We start from the raw sequence: 21,957 nt of genomic DNA on the forward strand, positions 1-21,957 counted from the left end.
TGGCAAGGATGCAGATTAAAAAGGAACTTCACACACTGCTGGTGGGAATGTAAGCTAGTACAGCCACTTTGGAAAACAATATAGAGGTTCCTTAAAAAAACTAAACATAGATCTGCCATATGATCCAGCAATACCACTCCTAGGGATATATCTAAAGGAATGTGACTCAGGTTATTACAAAAACACCTGCACACCCATGTTTATTACAGCACTATTCACAATAGCCACATTTTAGAAATAGCCAAGATGCCCCACAACGATGAATGAATCAAGAATATGTAGTATTTATACACAATGGATTTTACTCAACCACAAAAAGAATGAAATTTTTCATTTGCCAGTAAATGGATGCCTCCATTGGATGTTCTCTAGTTGCCTAGAGAACATCGTCTTAAGTGAAGTTAGTCAGGCTCAGCTCAGAAGTTCAAAAATTGCATGTTCTCCCTCATATGCAGATTATAGATCTAAAACAAATGCAGTAAAAGTATTGGACATGGGTCACACACTAAGGGGAGAATGCGCACAGGAGGGATAGGGAAAGGGAAGGAAACCTAAAACTTTAATGTGGTTGATGTGCTCACTGTAGAGGAGTGAATATAGCAATCTTAAACTGGCAGAGGCCATTATGGGAAGGGGACCAGGAAGTAGTGAAGAGGTCTGGTAGAGATGAACCAATGTGGGTTACAATACACAAGTGCATGGAAGCAAAGCTAGGAATCTCTGTATATAGCTATCTTTGTCTCAAACTAGCAAAAACACCATGTCTTTCTTATTATCGCTTATGTTTTCTCTTTAACAAAATCAGAGAATGAGAGGGCGGAACTTATGTACTTAGGATAAATGTAAATGTATTAGTGCATAAAGATGTGAATAAAAATTAAGATAGTGAATTTATCATATATAAAAATTAAATGAGCAAAAATTGGGCAGAAGATAGGAGATGGTAGAAGGAGTAGAAATTTTCTCATCTTTCATAATAGAGGCAATTGATACTGTGGAGCACCAAAAAATTGAGAAAATAAAACATACACACAATATTCAGTATTATGGAGGCAACTGCCAAAAAATTTGAAATAGAAATAGTTAAATGTGGTTATCGTGGATGAACATAACAAGTAGAAGAGAATGGAGATTTTTACATTGTACTATATAATTTTTATACTGTTTGATTTTTTATTACAATATTTTCTTATTCTTATAAATTTTCAAAATAGTAAACTTAGTATAAATTCCCCAGGTGTTTATAATCAAGCTATATATGACTTAATTAAAGTACCGTTCAGGGCAGTATCATTGGGCAATACAATTATGTTTTGAAATATGTATACAATATGATCATTTTCCCTTAAAGAACTGAAGTTTAGTAGCAGTATTCACGAGGAGAAAGGAGACATTACATTTTAAAACTTCTGTGCTCATTATGCAGACAGTAATATCTAATGCTATAAAATACTAAGGTGAATTAAGGTAAGTAGCAGGGCATCAGTAAGAACATTAACCTAAAATTTGAAACCAATTTAAATAGTTTATGGTCAGCTATACTATGTAATGGAAAATCATGTCAGTTTCCTCCTTACCTGAACCAAGTTACTTTAGCATCACTGGTATCACATAAACATAATAGAAAAATGGATCCTGATTTAAAAGATTTTCCAGAACATGCTTGAAGTTGAGTAATTAATTTTTTAATTTTTTTTCTTGTTTATTCATATGTGCATACATTGTTTGGGCCATTTCTTCTCCCTATCCCCCACCCCCTCCCTCAAGCTGAGTAATTTAAGTAGCAGTCATTCATTTCTCTCAAAACTAGCCACATTTAAATTATGGCACTAAATATAATTTGGGCACATTTTCAGACTTCAAGAGAATGTGTGAATGTATACAAATATGGAGAAGCAGTATTGAATTTGTGAGTGAAGATTAAATAACCTTTTATAGTTGTTAAAAAAGAAACCTTAAAGAGCATCATGGTATAGTAGCAGCTGTGTTTGTTTTTCTGCTGTTGTTCTTAGATAAATGCATTTTGGTATTTTGATATGGAGCTGAAAAATGGTGTGGGCTTTTTATTTGCGCATGACGTAAAATTGTGGTTAGTAATAGGCATTCTTCTCCCTAAATTTTGATATTGAAAGATGACATATTAATGGGAGAGATTAGATTTTGTTTACGAAGAAGAGCAAAAGACTTGATTATACTTTCTCAATTCTAATTTTCAGAATAGCTCATGTAAATGGACAGAAAGAATGAAATAAATTAGCAAACCACATGTAGGAGAACATCTGCCGTCCAATCTTATACATGGTGATTAAGGCAAATAGGCTATTTGTTTGGTCCCAGCTATCATTGAATGCATGGGGAAATCCATTTTGCATCTATGACTATTGCTTTTCCACGACTGTCATAAAGACCTTATTACACAAAGAAAAAGGAAAGAAGGGAGGAAGGAAGGAAAGAAGGAAAGAAGGAAGCTGGTCAGTGGTGTACTTAACATTTACTGTGCTTTCTTCATGAAAAAATATTCAATATTTAAAGAGATTCCATGAATTAGTGCACATAAAACACAATATCCTTTAAGTTATGTGTTATATTTTGCAACCATACACAATACACAAACAAACCTATTAATCATTTAACATGACTTAAACATTTATTTTTATTCCTCAGTTTAGTTCTGAAGTTTTAGTTCATAGTACCAAAAGTGAAGTAGAGAAAAAGAATCAAGGTAATTAGGTAATTTTCAAAATGCTAGCTTTTAAGAAAACTGGTTGTTTATATTGGTAATTGGTCAATTCCCCATGTTGTTCTATTTGTGTAATAAAAGCAGAATATTGATGCTACTTTTATCTTTTTACCAGTTCTCTTGTCTATCATAAATTCCCTATTCAGCTCTTCCTAGAAATTAAAATTTACTTCTTTCTCTCTGAAGGTGCAGAGCTCTTTCAATTCTTCAATAAACTTTCAATAATGCATGGGCTCAGGTGAAACCAGTATACCCACATGTAAAAGAAAAGAAGCTCTAGAATATAGTTTGGAAAGTTAAATAAGAAAAGCACAGAAATAAAACAAGCTGGATCCCTGAATGGGTGATGACCCATAAGGAACCTCTAGAAAAGAGTGTGCTATAGGAATCTTAGGAAAGTTACATTTGGTAAATTTTTAAAATTCCCTATTGTTAGCTCTGAATCTTCAGAAGAGCTTTGGTTACTACTGTGGCTGTGCATCTGTTCTGAGGAGAAATAAGGACCTGGTTGAATACTTACAAATAATGTGCACTATCTCTAATTAGGAAAATCTACTCTAGAAAAAAGTAATAGTCTTTATTGTGTAAACAGAAGTTTCTTCCTGCTTGCCCTGCCATTTGTCCTTCAGCTTTTTCTCAGTCGTTCTATTTGTGAGTTTTGCAAAAAAGGCATAGAGCTGGTTAGAATCATTGTGCAGGTCATCTTTACGTATACATTTAAAAACTGTACTTCTATCCCAAATCAATGATAAAATTTTTTAGACCCTGATGTCCACACTAACACTAGAAAATGTCAAAGAAACTAATATTATTGAATGGACATAGTATCATATTAGCCACCAACAACTGTGGAATGGAAAAATTAAAAAGTACTACCAGCAGGGTGACAAGTCAAACCCAGTGGGTTTTATTTGGTAACTTCGGGTTTTCCTGCTGAGGACACTATTGTACCTTATTTTCCTGGAAAATGCATTGTTATGCTCTGAATATGGTTGGAGTGTTCATGTAGTGGAACTTTATTACCATTGTGAGATAGCAAGAGGCTGGACTTAATCTGACTATGCTAGTGAAAGGCAGGACTCTGAGAAGTGGTTAGAATTTGATAAGGTCATTAGGGTGAAGCCCGCATGACTGAATTGTAGTCACTTTATATGAAGAGGGCGAGAGACTAGAGAGAGAGCATGAATCCACTCTTTTTCTTTTGCTATGCTATGCCCTGGGACACTCACCTTGGGACTTTGCTGGCAAGAAAGCTATCATCAGATGTGGCACCTTTATATTGGACCTGCAAAACCATGAGCCAAAATAAACTTCTTTTCTTTGTAACTCACCCAGTCTGTGGGATCATGTTATTGGCAACAGAAAACAGACTTAATATAAGCATCCCAATTTCCTTTGAGAAACTCATCCCCAATTCCTTGTGGTTTGGATATATGAGTCCTTGCCATTTCTACCTCTGTGTAATTCCACGTCTCTGCCAGAGTCCTCTTAACACACCTAGGCATTTCTCTTAGGCCTGACCAATCAGATCGTCTTTAAAATTTTATTTGCTTGAATTAGCAGAGGCTGGCTAAGCCTCTCTGCAGTAGGAGAGAATGAGGAAAATATACAGAAAGAAAGAAAAATGTGAATATGAGATTTATCAAGGAAAAAGGGAGAAGGAAGGTCTCGGTTGACTTGAATCTCTCACAGGACCAGTTTTATGGGCATGTAACCTATAGACATACAATTCTGAACTCAGAAGAGTCCCACACTTGGATTAATGTTCTGCCATCTAGAAATTCTAAATTATTTTTTAAAGACACTTTGTTTTTTCATTTTACAAATTATATATCCAATCTTGACCACCAGCTTCAAATCTAGTTCCTTCTGTTATGTGAACTTCCCAAGTATTATTCTCAATGTTGAGAGAAAACAGAATGTGGTTAGTATGCAAGCAAACTACTTTTGAGTTGAAAATTTGTGACTTGAAATGGAAATGGTTCTCACGAATTTATCTCCAAACCTCTACTTTTTATCAGGTTGTGATACTATCAACCCTGATTATCTGTGAAGGATAAATTATTCACTGATGAATCATTTATGAAACAGTTTTAGCACTAAATATTATTTTCCTGCCATCTGTCTTGCTTTAAGCTAACTTCACAACATCAATTAGATAGTTCATGGAATGAAAATTAATGCTAACATCTTTAAAAAATAGATTTCTTATACAAATTTAAATATATAGTATAAAAACATAATATAAATATTTAATATATAGTACATATTTAGAATGTAACATATATTATATGCACACACAGATACACATGCATATATATGTATGACATACCTGTATAGCATATAGTAAACACCAGGAAAATTATAATTTATATTGTAGAGTGGTTTCTAGTTTATAAAATATTTTATATGCAACATATTACTATAAGTAATTCTCTTTGGGGCAGAAAAAAATGGACCATGATAGGTAAACTATCTGAATCAATATTCACAGTTGAATCTTTGAAAGTGAAAGAACACAGTATTTTACTGTTATGAAAGCATGGTTCATATCCATCTGAAATTCAGTTTTGACAATCAAGTGGTAATACACTAATCATATGTTAGTAGACATACAGACCAGAAGAGAAACATCATCTGTGACCAAGCAAAACACCTGAAAGGAGTGGGAGTCACTGTATCGAGGCAGAATTCCAAGATGGGAATATTTCCAATGAAAGACTGAAGACTAAGGGATGGCATGGTCAAGATGTCTGAAATCATGTGTTAACTAGATGAAAAAGAACATATACTTCAAATTCTGGAATATTATAATGAGGTCTTATGCTCTGAAACCTCAATTTCGAAAGTTAGATCAAATTAGAAACATTGTTTAATTTTTAAAAAATCATTTGGGCAAATTTATGAAGAACAGAAGAATAAGAAGTTACTAAAAGAAAACAGACTATGCTTCAATATTAAGGTTTAACATAGATTTGAAGAGGGACTAGCACATGTTTGCAAAGTCATGTAATTTTGTTTATCAAAAAAAATGTTGGAGACCAGCATGGTGGTACATTCCTGTAATCCCAGTACTCAGGAGGCTGAGTCAGGACAATCTTGAGTTTGAGGCAAGCCTGCGCTATATAATGAGACATTGTCTCAAAAACAAACAAACATTTTTTTTTGGCTAGAGTCCTGTCGTAGACTAAATTTTTTGTATCCCTCAAAGTTGTATGTTAAAACCGATTTCCAGTGTGATAGTAGGAGGTGGGACCTTTGGGAGGTGATAAAGAATGGGATTATGTCTGATTTTTTTTTTTTTTTTGGTGGTGGTGGTACTGGAGTTTGACCTCAAAGCCTTGTGCTAGATAGGCAGGCACTCTGCCTCTTAAGCTATGCCTCCAGCTCATGATTGAGGTTAGTGCCCTGGAGAACTCCTGTGCCTCTTCCACCATGTGAGGATACTGCAAGAAGACAGCCATCTATGAACCTGGAGGGTAACCCTCACTAGCCACTGAATCTGCCACTGAATCTGCTGGCACTTTGGTGTGAACTTTGCAGCCTCTATAACTGTGAGAAAGAACTTTGTTGCTTGTAAACAACAGATTAAGGACCAAGACAAGCCTCCTGGATGTCCATTTTCTCAGAGGACTTCAACAAGGCCGTGGTAAGTCAGAATCATCTTTTCAGCACCCTCAAAAGTTCTTCCAGTTCTTCCTGTGCCAGCAGAGTTTGCTCTTGCTGAAGACCACTTTTCAGGGAAAGGATGAGGTACAACTGACTCTGCCTTGTCATCATGAAAATGAAGAGAGGATGTTTTATTTTGTTTACAACAATTCACTCCTTCCTGTTAGTAAGAAATGGAAATTAGGTTGAGGGAGTCATACAACTGAGAGGGGTGAGAAATGGAGTTGTAGAAATGGCAAGACCTTAAAATGAATTCAGGATTTAGTAACCATGAGAAGCACAGGAGCAGATGGCGGGTTTAGAGGTATACAAATATAATGGGAAAAGGTCAGATGAATTTCGGTAGCAATTGCAGAAGAACTGCGTGATAGTTTTGAAGAATAAAGTAGAGAAGAGAACCATATGGTGGGAGGATAATTAGGCTCAAGTATTTGCCTTTAAGAAAAGAAAACTCTTGGAAACTTATTTACGAAGACACAACCTGAGGTAAAGGAAAAGATTTATTAGAAAAGAGAAGAGAGAGAAATGGCCATATAGGTCTAAAACACAGGATTTTGGAGAGGTTTTACAGTATAATTAAAACAAAGAAATGGAAGAAAGGAAATCTATAGCAATTTAAACAATACTCAACTGTGGATCACGTTTCCTAATGACAGGAATGGTAGAATAGTAGTGACAAACTGAACAGTTTCTAAGAAATTATTTACAAAAACTAAACAGAAATATTTTGACACTGAAAATAAACTGAATTCTCAGCTTATTATGTCCAGGAAGGAAATGCAAATATTTTCTTAAAGTGCAGAGAAAAGACTATGCCCAGTGTGGATGACAAAGTATTTTAAAAGCTTGATAAACTCAGAGAGCACTTCCTTTCCTAAGGTAGGCCCAAGTTGGTTTCTTTTGAAATCAACAGAAGGTGGAGGTTCTGTGACATCAGGCAACAAATCAAAGGGTTTCTCAGCTGCTTGTTCTCTAGTTAAGACAACATTGTCATGTGATTTGTGACCATTTCTCCTGGAAAGGTTTCCCTTCTTCTTTTGAAATATTGGAGGAGTGTGAAGGTGGAATAGCTGGATTGTAAACCAAGCAGTGGCACACCTGTAATTCTAGCACTTGGGAGGCTGTCAGGAGAATTGCAAGTTTGAGACCAACTAGGACAATGTAGAGAGACCCTATTTCAAAAAACTAAACAGACAAACAAAAGAACCCAAACAAATAAGCAAAAAAACAACAAAGCAAAGCAAACAAAACAGACCAGAGAAGTAACACAGAAAATTAGATATTCTTTTCAGCGAGAGCCCTATGGCAGCTGCCTGCAGAATTCATCTGAGGCATTCAAGTGTGGCCTGAGAAAGCAGTTAAGAGGCTGCTTGAGCCATCAGGGAGCAAGGGTAGTGACTGGCTTGAGATGGGGCAATGGTGCAGAGAGAATGGATCTGAGTTGAGGCTGGAGAATTGACAGGATTTAGAGACTGGGTGTGAAATGGAGCAGGTTTCTATTCAGGTGAATGGGGAGGCTACACTGCTGTTCAGTGAGGTGGGGTTCCTGGGTGAGGCAGAAATTGAGGGAAAGATGCCGAGTTTATGTGTTGGATTTTAGTTGTCTATGGGATAGTCTCATTTCTCATTTTTCTCTTTTTCCTATTTTGTCAAACTTTTCTTTATATAGGTTAACATATTCTTGAAGTTACAGTTATTAGTTCTTTAACCCAGAAAACAAACAAAGCAAACCTTCTTATGTGTTAATTGGTTTCTCAGTGTTATGGCTTATATGTGAAATGTCCCCCAAAGGGACTCCCATGTTGAAAGCGTGGTCCCCAGCTGATGGTGTTATTGAAAGGTGATTGGGTCATGAGGATGCTAACTTCCTGAATGTATTAAGACATTGATGAGTTTGTAGCTGAATGGGTTATGAGGAGGTGGGGCCTAGTTGGAGGGAGTAAGTCACTAAGGGTGTGTCTTTGGAGGGTTTATCTTGACCATTCTCTCTCTCTCTCTCTTTCTCTCTCTTCCATGAGGTGAGCAGCCTCCTCTGCCACACACTCCAGATGCCACCACAGTCTTCTACTTTACCACAGGCTCATAGCTACTGAGCCATCTAACCATGGACTGAAACCTCTGAAACTGTGACACAAAATAAATCTCTTCTGCTTTTTCTCAGGTATTTTTTCAAATCAACAAAAGGCTAACTAATACAGAGAGAGGCACCTATTTCATTCCTCCTTTCCAGATTTTGGGGTGCACTGTGTTCCCCTACAGCATCTTAATTGGGTGTGATTTGTCAAAGAAAACCTTTAGGATTTCTGCTTGGATACTAAAGAATGGTGCTGATTCTTCCACATATTAGCAATTAAGAGAATAAAGTGGAATTGTGAGAGGTTAGAGGGTTTTATGTGTTTCCTTTGGGAATATCTAAGTAGAATTATGATTTCATAGAATGTCTGACTGGAAGAAACTTTCAAGGTAAAGGAAAACGAATGTTTATTGAGCATGTAATATGTATCAATTTCTTTGCTAAAAGCCCTGTCATATATGTTACCTCAATCAATCTTGATAATAAACTTGTAAACTATTTCTCCTGTTTTGTAAATGGACATAGAGATTCTCAGAGAACAAGTAAGCAACTCAAAGTCACCCACTGTTTTACTGGGTTATTTAGAGTACGAGAGGGAAGATGACATCACCCTTGGCACCCCATATAGAAGTTAAGAAAATTGGTTCTCCAGCTAAGGCAGTCCTGAGAGGAAAGTTTATAGCCATGAGTGCATATATTAAAAAGATTGAAAGATCCCAAATCAATGACCTAATGATACATCTCAAACTCCTAGAAAAACAAGAACAAGCAAATCCCAAAACAAATAGAAGGAGAGAAATAATAAAAATAAGAGCTGAAATCAACGAAATAGAAACCAAAACAACCATACAAAGAATTAATGAAACAAAAAGTTGGTTCTTTGAAAAAATAAACAAGGTCGATAGACCTCTGGCAAACCTGACTAAAATGAGGAGAGAAAAAACCCAAATTACTAGAATCAGGAATGCAAAAGGGGAGATAACAACAAACACCATGGAAGTCCAGGAAATCATCAGAGACTACTTTGAGAACCTATATTCAAATAAATTTGAAAATCTAAAAGAAATGGACAGATTTCTAGATACATATGATCATCCAAACTGAACCAAGAGGAAATTAATCACCTGAATAGACCTATAACACAAAATGAAATTGAAGCAGCAATCAAGAGTCTCCCCAAAAAGAAAAGTCCAGGACCTGATGGATTCTCTGCTGAATTCTATCAGACCTTTAAAGAAGAACTGACACCAACCCTCCTTAAACTGTTCCACGAAATAGAAAGGGAAGGAAAACTGCCAAACACATTTTATGAAGCCAGTATTACACTTATCCCAAAACCAGGCAAAGACACCTCCAAAAAGGAGAACTATAGGCCAATCTCCTTAATGAACATTGATGCAAAAATCCTCAACAAAATAATGGCAAACCGAATTCAGCAACACATCAAAAAGATTATTCAGCATAACCAAGTAGGCCTCATCCCAGGGATGCAAGGGTGGTTCAAGATACGAAAATCAATAAACGTAATAAACCACATTAACAGAAGCAAACACAAAAACCACTTGATCATCTCAATAGATGCAGAAAAAGCCTTTGATAAGATCCAACATCATTTCATGATAAAAGCTCTAAGAAAACTAGGAATAGAAGGAAAGTTCCTCAACATTATAAAAGCTATATATGACAAACCTACAGCCAGCATTATACTTAACAGAGAAAAACTGAAACCATTCCCTCTAAAATCAGGAACCAGACAAGGATGCCCACTATCTCCACTCCTATTCAACATAGTACTAGAATTCCTAGCCAGAGCCATTAGGCAAGAAGAAGGAATAAAAGAAATACAAATAGGTAAAGAAACTGTCAAAATATCCCTATTTGCAGACGACATGATCCTATACCTTAAAGACCCAAAAAACTCTACTCAGAAGCTTCTAGACATCATCAATAGCTATAGCAAGGTAGCAGGATATAAAATCAACATAGAAAAATCATTAGCATTTCTATACACTAACAATGAGCACACGGAAAAAGAATGTATGAAAACAATTCCATTTACAATAGGCTCAAAAAAAATCAAATACCTAGGTGTAAACCTAACAAAAGATGTGAAAGACCTCTACAAGGAAAACTATACACTTCTGAAGAAAGAGATTGAGGAAGACTATAGAAAGTGGAGAGATCTCCCATGCTCATGGATTGGTAGAATCAACATAGTAAAAATGTCGATAATCCCAAAAGTAATCTACATGTTTAATGCAATTCCCATCAAAATTCCAATGACATTCATTAAAGAGATTGAAAAATCTACTGTTAAATTTATATGGAAACACAAGAGGCCATGAATAGCCAAGGCAATACTCAGTCAAAAGAACAATGCTGGAGGTATCACAATACCTGACTTCAAACTATATTACAAAGCAATAACAATAAAAACGGCATGGTACTGGCACAAAAACAGACATGAAGACCAATGGAACAGAATAGAGGACCCAGATATGAAGCCACACAACTATAACCAACTTATCTTTGACAAAGGAGCTAAAAATATACGATGAAGAAATAGCAGCCTCTTCAACAAAAACTGCTGGGAAAACTGGTTAGCAGTCTGCAAAAAGTGAAACTAGATCCATGTATATCACCCTATACCAAGATTAACTCAAAATGGATCAAGGATCTTAATATCAGACCCCAAACTCTTAAGTTGATACAAGAAAGAGTAGGAAATACTCTGGAGTTAGTAGGTATAGGTAAGAACTTTCTCAATGAAACCCCAGCAGCACAGCAACTAAGAGATAGCATAGATAAATGGGACCTCATAAAGCTAAAAAGCTTCTGTTCATCAAAAGAAATGGTCTCTAAACTGAAGAGAACACCCACAGAGTGGGAGAAAATATTTGCCAACTATACATCAGACAAAGGACTGATAACCAGAATATACAGGGAACTTAAAAAACTAAATTCTCCCAAAACTAATGAACCAATAAAGAAATGGGCATGTGAACTAAACAGAACTTTCTCAAAAGAAGAAATTCAAATGGCCAGAAAACACATGAAAAAATGCTCACCATCTCTAGCAATAAAGGAAATGCAAATTAAAACCACGCTAAGATTCCACCTCACCCCTGTTAGAATAGCCATCATCAGCAACACCACCAACAACAGGTGTTGGCGAGGATGCGGGGAAAAAGGAACCCTCTTACACTGTTGGTGGGAATGTAGACTAGTACAACCACTCTGGAAAAAAATTTGGAGGCTACTTAAAAAGCTGGACATCGATCTACCATTTGATCCAGCAATACCACTCTTGGGGATATACCCAAAAGACTGTTACTCCAGAGGTACCTGCACATCCATGTTTATTGTGGCACTATTCACAATAGCCAAGTTATGGAAACAGCCAAGATGCCCCAGCACTGAGGAATGGATTAAGAAAATGTTGTATCTATACACAATGGAATTTTATGCAGCCATGAAGAAGAACGAAATGTTATCATTCGCTGGTAAATGGATGGAATTGGAGAACATCAGTCTGAGTGAGGTTAGCCTGGCCCAAAAGACCAAAAAGCGTATGTTCTCCCTCATATGTGGACATTAGATCAAGGGCAAACACAAGAAGGGGATTGGACTATGAGCACATGATAAAAGCGAGAGCACACAAGGGAGGGGTGAGGATAGGTAAGACACCTAAAAAACTAGTTAGCATTTGTTGCCCTTAACGCAGAGAAACTAAAGCAGATACCTTAAAGCAACTGAGGCCAATAGGAAAAGGGGAACAAGTACTACAGAAAAGGTTAGATCAAAAAGAATTAACCTAGAAGGTAACACCCACGCACAGGAAATCAATGTGAGTCAATGCCCCTTATAGCTATCCTTATCTCAACCAGCAAAAACCCTTGTTCCTTCCTATTATTGCTTATACTCTCTCTACAACAAAATTAGAGATAAGGGCAAAATAGTTTCTGCTGGGTACTGAAGGGGTGGGGGGATAGGGAGGGGGTGGAGTGGGTGGTAAGGGAGGGGGTGGGGGCAGAGGGGAGAAATGAACCAAGCCTTGTATACACATATGAATAATAAAAGAAAAATGAAAAAAAAAATAAAAAGACCTTTGGATTCTGGAAAAAAAAAAAACAGAAAATTGGTTCTCAGGGGGCAGAGCCATTGTCCTTTCTATGTTTAAAAAGAGGGGAAAGAGAAATAAGGAAACTATATATATATATATAAAGACTCTTTAAAGGTATGCTAAAAATAAAAGTTGAGAAACAGTGATTTATACCTCTATTTAGTAAAACTTTTACTATTTTAATTTTTTTCAGAATGCTTTTTTGTTTCACACAAAGCTTATGTTAAACAATAATTCACTCAAAGGGAGAAGCAGCCTTTTTGTTTTTCCTTTAAGGTTGGGGATTGACCCAGGGTCTCATGTATGCTAGGAAAGTACTCTACCACTGAGCTTCAACCCTAGTCCGCATGTTGGTTTAAATGTTGTTGGAGAGAGGATCCAGAATCCTATCATATCGAATGCCTTTTCTTTATCTTCTGATGTGAAAGCCTAGTGCTCCAAGTTTCTTAGTTTGAATGTCTGAGAAACACAATTGAATCGCCACGTTTCGCAGACAAGTAACTGAGGCAAGTTTGTAGTGTGTTAAGTGTAACTCCTCTAGTCATTTTATTATTTGGAAGTCACCCATGGAGTGAACTGAGTCATGCTTTCTTATCTTGAAACATAGTACATAGCAAGGCACATTGTGATACTGGAAGATGGAAAGGGAAAAAAGGCACAACAGGGGTTGAGGAAAGACTGTTTAGAGAGATGATGGGAGCAGTAAGTGAGAAGGGATTCTCAGAAAGGACACTGTAATAAGTGGCAGCAAAGGGAGAGAGATCAAAGACTGGGATGGGGAATGACAATGTGACAGTATAAAATTTCCCAGTACCTTGTAACTGCAGTGTCAGGACAGAATACTGGCATTGCTTGATTTTTACAGGAAACCAAAATATTTCAGACATCTCAGGGAAAAGGTAAGGACGCTAACTTTGCTAACTATTGAAACTAATTATACATTAGCCCTTCATGACACAAATATAAACACAAATATGTTAATCATAGCAAATTGAGGAAATAACTTTTAGAATACTATAGTAAGAGGGTTCAAGTAAAAAAAAAAATAGATGACAAAGAAAATAAGTAACATAAACAGAAGCCTTAAGGAGAGACCTCAATAAAGACAGGTTTATATACATTCAATCTTACATAATGCCCAGAACACAGCAATTCACCTGAGGATGACAAAAGAAAAACATATATGGTGATGATACAGAGATATAGATGAAAGAAAATTTCTATTTTCTTTGAATATTTCTATTGGATACCATAGAATTCATGTAGCTTATTTTACACTATTTTTTTTCTTGAGCGACATAGTTACTATTTGCTATTGTCAGACAAATTCTTTTCCAAGTGACTCAACAAATTATATTTAGGCTTTAGTAATTGTGCTTTAATGTGAAGGAATTAAACTATAATCTTATAACATTCTTAATAATTACCTAATCCATTTTTTCTATTTATTTCAAATATTGGGAGTACGATTTAGTACTGACATTTAACACTTTTAACTGAACCTTAGTTAAGTGCCTCACACTAATAGGGATATTTCTGTTCTATTTTAAATGGCTCTATCATCTACAAACATGGGCAGATTAATTTTCTAATCAGAACATTCTGGGAAACTATTAAGCATGACATTAAACTGTGTTATACTAATTACATTCCCTATGAAGAATTTCTATCTGAACGTACAGTATAGGACTCTGGAGAAAACTTATCAAAGCACAAATTGCTTAGCTATATTTAAGAAGAATCACATATCCATATAATAATTTTGCTTTTCATATGTACCTTAAATCAACTCTATTTTCCACACTGACTCATTATAGTGGCAAGATCTTCTTGACCTTGTTAGACATACATTTTTTTTTTAAAAAAAGATGTTAAAGCCCATGTGAGTATGTTGAAGGCAAGTATTTAGCTCTACTGTGAAAATTAATATTTCCTTCTTATTAGAATACTACTTATACTGAAGAAAAGGAAATAACCAAGTGAAAATAATTGTGATACGCCAAAAGAAAAAAACAAATCATTTACCCCAGGTCAGAAAACATTTTCTGTAAAGGGCCAGACAGCCAATATTTTAGCCTTTGCAGGCCATTAGATCTCTTTTGAAACTACCTTGCTGTTGTACAGCAAAAGCGCCAACAGACGATATGTGAAGGAATGAATGAAGGTGAATTCCAATAGCATTTTCTTCACATACACCAAAACTTAGTGGCTGATCAAACCCACTTCATACCTACCAGGATGGCTAGACTTGAAGGCAAATAAAAATTGTTGGTGAGGATGTGACAAAGTTGGAACCCTCATGACTGTGGGACAAATAGTTTACTCACTTTTGCTATTACAAGGTGTTCAAGGATAATCTTTTTATGTGCATCTTTGAGATTATAGAAGGTGTCTACACATGGAATTGTTTGGTCATAGGTACATGTGCCTTCACTATTTTTTTATTTTGGTGCTACTGGGGTTTGCTAAGGCAGGCATATGACTTGAGTCATACCCTAGCTTTAGGTACTTTTTGGAATAGGGTCTCATGTTTATGTACAGGCTGACCTGGACCACAATTCTCCTACTTAAGTTTCCTGAGTAGCTACGATTGCAGGTATGAACCACTGTACCCTGCTTTCCTTCACCTTTACTTTTATTACGAAGTTGTTCTCCAAAGTTGCTTTGCCAGTTTTGCACTTCTACCATCTAAATAGGAATTTATGTATTCCTATACCTTAGCCAAAACTTGATGACATGGGACTTTGTAATATATGCCAATTTACTGAGGGTAAATTGGTCACTCATTTTTTTCCCAATTGATTGGGGATGATTATTTCCTTTCCTAGACTTTCCATAACTTCTTCTTATAGTCATTCAGAGAGAGCCCTCACAAGAATGGCATAGTAATTGTCTGTCTGTTGAAGCTGAGGAGAAATGATAAAGACATATATTCCTGCACTCCAGGCTTTTAAAGCCTATCTTGTATCTAGCTCTGTTTCAGCCCTGCACACTGAGCCTGGCCCAGGAAGTGCTGCTATTATTGTTGTTCCACAGAATGTATCATCTCCATATTGGCATGGTGGTGTGAGCTTTATTTAAATAATGAACATATATAGTACATATGTAAAAATGTAAAATTAGAGAAGATATTCATTTCACTGGTGCACTGCAGTTGTAATGAATTTCTATGGGAAAATTTCAGAGTGCTCTATGTAAACCTTAAAATCAATTATTAGTTCCAGTTTATTTAAAATATCTTTTATTTGTCAAGGACATGAAAAAGAAAAGAACAGCCCTTGACATCAGGGAACTAGTTTGACACTTACAGGTAGGCTTAATGTTTTCAGAAACTGGCCTGACACCCACAGCTAGGTCATGTTGTTCTCCTGATGGACATAATCTACAGAACAGCAATTTCAGACAAGGTCACTCTGTGATCATGATGAAATAAGACAAAAACAAGACCACTTCCTTATTTGTCCTGAGCACAGACAACAAAAAGGTCAGTGTGCAAATAACAAACTGCCAATGTTAAATCAATTCATGCCATTCTTGTGAGGGCTCTCTCTGAATGACTATTGTGTACTAGTTTTGGACAAATTCCTGCTGTAGGCTCTAGCAGGTCAGACCAAACTTGAGTGCAGTCACTCACGCTTATTGCTGTGTATTCAAATCAAACTCAGGTACTCTTCCAAAGTACCTGAAGATTCACAACCACCAATCAGAAGGGGCCCAGTTTACCTGAGAAGTCATGCTAACAATGTTCCTTTTGCTTTAATCCTATAAGGAAAACATCTTTGAGATGGCCAATCTGCTGTTTATTCTTTATTTTTGCTTTCAATAGCCCTTTGCAGATAAAACTAAACTTGTCCGCTCAGCTCATATTGGTTTATTGAATGAGATGTTCTCCTAGTTTAGATTTGCAATTCTAAACCAATTAGATCTAAATTTGTTGTAATTTTGTCTTTTGGCACCAGATAGTCACTCCTAGAAAGGAATAACTGCTTTACTGTCAGGTAGTTTTAGCCTTGCTATTGGCCAGGCTCCGACCTAATATTTATTAGATAATAAGTCACTGAACTGTCCCTATTTCCTGACAGTACTTTATCCAGAATAATCCTCCCCACCCTATTCTGTGCAGTTATTCTCAAATCACCTAACCAAAACCCCAACCTTTTAAGAGCTTTCTAACACTCTCTTATTAAGACATCCATGGTGCAAGTTCTTTCTACATAATTATCCCAGTTTGTTCCAAGTACAGGTTTTACTCCTGTTGGTCATTGGCTGGAAGACATTGACAGTTCTAAGAGCTTTATATATACTGTCTCATTTAAGCCTGGAATTACACTTATTTGGTAGGTTTTACCATTATTAATTCCCTTTTGCAAATAAAGAAGCAAAGAAAGTTAAACATCATATTCAACATCCCCTTGCTAGTAAATGGAATAAAACTTACATATTAGTCTCTCATCAAGACAGAAGGAACTACTAGTTTTCCTGACCTCATTGCTCTCTTACAAGTTTCCCTAAAGATTAGGTACATTTTGAGGACAGAAACTGGTATAGAATCTGGGATAGTAAAAACAAACATAAAAAAACCCCTTAAACAAGCAAACAAACTTTAGCCTGAAGATTTACTTGGAACGAGGGCCCATTTTTTTGAACTTTTGTGCTAATCTCCCTCAAGGACCTCGGTTATTTATTGTACCAAAATCAATACTGCATGCTTACTAGAATCTTGGGTCAATCACCTCCATGTAGTCAGAAGATCAATATTTTAAGGAAATAGTTCAAAGGGAAAGATGACTTTTAACATAGAAAATGCAACACCAATGCATGAGAAAAATGCGTTAGCCTCGTTGCTGACCTTCACTATAGGCCTGTGAGGCTTGTTCAGCTGCATGCTCTTGACCTTACTCCTGCCTGGAATATGCCTTTTATTTGAACGCCCCGGCCACTCTTCTGCCTAGTGAAAACATGTGCAACCTTCCTTTGCCTTTAGATTTAACATCTCCCCAATTTGTGCTCAATGAACTTGTGGAAAACTGCTGTCACATTTACGTTTCTGTGTTATTTGCCGAAATGTGTGCATACCACATTAGACCTAGAGTTTAAGGCGTGGCCTAATCGGGCTCTCATAGATTTCTGGCAGACTCTTCTGTTACCATCTGCAGAGCACCCAGTAGCCAGGTCTAGAAAGCATCCTTTCGGGGTGCCTGGGGCGGTGTTGTCCTTTCCTGTCTAGTGCACCTCCCTGAGCAGATTCTAAGGCTACTTTTCCCAGCAGCCACCAAATTGAGGCTTCCAGATCCTAGCGAGAGGGTTAGCAGGTTTTACATTACTAAACTGCTGAAATGGCGCGCAGCAGGTCTTGCCAGCATTCCAGTTTTGCGAGAACCGGTTCTTCAAAGTCCAAACAAATCCAGGCCGACACTGTGACTTGGTTTCTGGGAGCACCTCCTAACCCAACCCTTTTCTGCGCCTTTAAATCGAGCGGCCTGGACACCTACAGGCGTTGAGCAGCGGAAAGGACAGGCGGGAAGGCCAATCCCGTTAGGGTACTACCGGAAGGGGCGGATCTCTGGCGTGTAATTGACCGGACGGCTCAGGATTGGTAGGTCTAGGGCCGACCGTGGTGGCGGGAGATTTCGGATGTGTTGGCCCGGGTCGGGACTTCAGCGGTTGGACTGGGTTGGGCTGAAGGCGTGAGCGGCGGAACCGGGAACACGAATCCTCGAACTGCTGGACCGTGGCTGGCTGAGTGTTCGTTCCGCGGCCCGGTGGTGCTGGGAAAGATGGAGCGGCATCGGCCGCGGATGCACCGCCCGGCCCAAGGCTTGGCCGCGGGGGTCCCTTACCCGTCCACCGCCTCGCTCCGCAGCTGCCCGGAAGGCAAGATGCAGCGCAGAAGGGGCCCCCAGTACCCCTTGCTGTCCGGCGGTGTCGAGGAGCCTGGGGAGAAGCGCCCTAAGTTTGTAAGTGTCTGACAGCGGGGATGGGGGGCCGGGGTACCTCCGGACTCCTTACAGGCCTGCTTTGCTGACGGCCCAGGGTGGGCCTGCTGAACCCGGGGGACCTGATTCTGTTGTAGGTATCCAGAGTTGCCAGTCTTCCTAGATCAGTCACAGGGTCCCAGTTTTATTCCAGTCTGGTGACAAATTACATTTATCTTTTGCCGCTCCACATTTCCTAAGTTCAAATGTCTGTGTATTGACGTCATCTAGGTGGACACTGCATTTTTTTTTTTTTTAAGTCTAACTTATCTTTAGTGTAGTAACAAGGGCTATGACACAAAGGGAACTTTTAGGTGATGGTATTTCTTTTTTTGCTTAATAATTTAATCCAGTAAGCACGTTTTTAAGGTAGATACATCCTTCCAAGTTGAAACAGATCGTTTTATTTCAAAACTTGGCGGGCCTTGTGGTCACTGTTAAAGAATGTTTTGTTTAGCTTGGAAGGAAGTCTAAGTATTTGAAACTCGCTATTCTGATTGGCTTTCCCTACTCACTTTTAGCACTCAAGGGTAGTGTCATGATTAGCACCTTGTAAGTTTTTTTAATATTAGCCAGTGAAAGAATGAAGGTGGTTGGTTTCAGTGTGTGTGTGTGTGTGTGTGTATGAGTAAATCACATAGTGGGTTGGTAGACTTTGGGATGAGTCCAAAAGGTTAATACTGACCTCTTCATTTTACTTAGGTTATGGAAATTTTTTTTTTTTTTTTTTTTTTTAGTGATGCTTATAGCATTTGCCTTGTGTGGACAAATAAAGTTGAGGAATTTAAGTCATGATTCACAAATTAAGAGAATAATTTTTGTGAACTAAAATGCTAAGTATGGCATTTAGTTAAAATAATAATTGAATAAAATGATATGAGATATATCAGAATGTTGAAAATGAGAGACAGTGGGGATTAATTTTGCTAAACTAAGCATCAAAATGATAATCGGAATGGTGACATTTTGTAAGAGGGTCAAATCTGTACTTATTGTTGTTATCATGACAGGTCTGAAGAATGACTAGGAGAGAGTTAATTTGGGAATGAAAGATTCTGCCCAATATGAGAAGATTCCACTGGAGTGATGACTTCTCTTCCTTTTATAATCTATACTGTGTCTTAATAATCTTACTCTATTTTGTTTTGACTCCCATGGTCCAGAACACAGGCAGTATAATTTTCTCTGACTCCCAGCAAGGAGGTCCTGAAAATTAGGGGGACCTAAATTAGTATGTATATTTAGTTTCATTGAAGGCTGTATCAGGTGATTTGGGTTCTATTTGCTGTGCTGTTTGTGAGTTCACAGTTATGCCCTATTGACCCTCTCAGCATGCTATTTGTTAAAAGGATGTAAAGATGAAATGACATCTAAAAGACAATACATTTAACTTTTAAGTTAATGTATATGTGGGTGGGGTTTGACTTGAATTATGACTTCATAATTTAGAAGTAATTTGGACTCTTGGTAATTTCTGAAAATTCAAAATTCTTGCTTACCTGATAATTTCTTTAGATATATCTTCCAGTTCATTAATTCTGTCATCAGCTATGTCTAATCTGCTTTTTAACTTGTTCTGAATATTTGATTTCAGCAATTACTTTTTATTTCAACAAGTTACAGTTTTTTTTTTTTTTTTTTCAAATCTGCCTGGGCATTCTTGATAGTCCCTTGTTCTTACTTGTTTTTTTAGACATTTACTACTTGGCTGCTGTTAACTTGGTAAGAGTTCTGTTATATGCAGTCTTTGGTCCATCCATATTGCTTGACTTATGGTGGTTTGCTCTCCCCTTTTGCTTGTTGATTGTTGTAACCTCATTATTTTTTCTTAACTTGCAGAATTCCAGGAAACCTAACCTGGGGATGCTTTTCTATGGAGATATTTTATCCCTTTCCATCAGGAGTCTGAGCGTCTACCAATTTGGGATCATCTCTCTGTTGAGCTAGGATTCTTAAGAGGGGCTGAAGTTCCAGGCTCCATTTTACCTGTATCTTAATTTAAAGGCTGCCTTCTGAGCAGTTCTTCCAGTGTGCCTGGCTCTCACTGCCTTTGGTGTCCCACACCAGGAACTCCTGTTTTGGGGATGGAGGGTGATCTTTGAGACCATCACAGATCCTAGCAATGCCTCAAAGAGTGATTGATCTGTAGTTTAGACTGCTTTACTACCAGATGCCAAGTCAGTTCTTGGCCTTTTCTTGGTTGGAATGAAGTGATATTAGCCTGATTTCTTTAGTTCATGCAGTAATTATCTGAGCTTGGGTAGCTACTTTGTACTTGAACAGGTAATGTAGGTTGGCAATGTGTTGTCTATTATTTGGCACATATCTACAAAACTTCAATTGTTCTATTGTAATTACATGATAGTTTGGCTGCACTATCATCAACTCCTTTTTGGGCTGTTTGCAAAGTCAGTTATAGCTTGGGAACTAAGTCAGTTATGACTTGGTTTCAGTAGAAAATATATTTAGCAATGAGTTTTGAGATGCTGGGAATAGCCTTTGGGGGCATAATACTGTTGAAGGAAGTGAGAGGACAAGACAGGTGCTTGGGTGGATACTTTGTGAAGGTAGATAGAATTCAGAAGATTCATTAAACTTGGAACCTGCTCTAGTCATGTTCTCAGAACCTGAATTAGAATCCTATTTTCCTTGTGGAACAGAACAGTTGTTGTATTTATGAAAAACCTTTTGATGGTATATCCTTAGCAACACACTGTATACCTAATGGTGGTCACCAGATCCAGATGCAGCAAAATATGTAGTTTCAGGGAGAAGGATATAAGTAAGTCTCTCTAGGATGTGGTCAGCCTTTGAAATGAGGCCTATAAATTGGTAGTCCAGGTTGGTGGAGGAATTCTTTTTTAGGTAATACTGGGTTTGAACTCAGGGCCTTGTGCTTGGCTAGGCAAGTGCTCTACCACTTCTGCCAATGACCCCAGCCCCAAAGGAAGAGTTCTTTAAGTAGGAATAGCTTCAAAAATTCTTATAGAATTCTTATAGTGTAAATTTTTTATCTAATAGTTTCCATTGAATAGATCATTATTGTTTTATTATGTCGTTGTAGCTCCCTCAGTTTTGGTTGTGAGATTTGTCATCCTGTCCATTAATATCTGTATACCCTGTTTGGGCATTGTTAGTAATCAGATAATGAGGCAAGCACTAGATGCTTTATAAATATTAACTCCTTTAATTGGAGGATGAGATAAGCATTGTTAAAAGGAAAATTCCTTAGTCTAATTAATTTAATAGAGCTTATTGAGCAAGCAAAGCAAAAAATGACTCATTTGGAAGCTCCAGAACCAGCGATGGTGGTTTTAAGAACTTCAAGCAACATTGTGACAAGTAACATTTATAGGAAAGCAGAAAAGTGAGGCAT

At 37.4% G+C, this 21,957-nt stretch overlaps 1 protein-coding gene across 5 annotated transcripts in view; it reads left to right on the forward strand.

The window, feature by feature from the left end:
* Positions 1-18,191: 18,191 nt before the first annotated feature.
* The window catches only part of Diaph3 (diaphanous related formin 3), a 492,745-nt gene continuing 488,979 nt past the window's right edge, over positions 18,192-21,957 (forward strand). For all 5 annotated transcript variants that reach the window (XR_012436212.1, XM_074043284.1, XM_074043286.1 and 2 more), the window contains exon 1: positions 18,192-18,563. Coding sequence is in view for 4 of the 5 variants with exons in the window: in XM_074043284.1 (XP_073899385.1) it covers positions 18,384-18,563 (180 nt within the window). In the remaining variant the exon portion in view is untranslated. The remainder of the gene's footprint in view (positions 18,564-21,957) is intronic.

Source organism: Castor canadensis, chromosome 10 (assembly GCF_047511655.1).
Source record: "Castor canadensis chromosome 10, mCasCan1.hap1v2, whole genome shotgun sequence".
Classification (NCBI taxonomy): domain Eukaryota; kingdom Metazoa; phylum Chordata; class Mammalia; order Rodentia; family Castoridae; genus Castor; species Castor canadensis.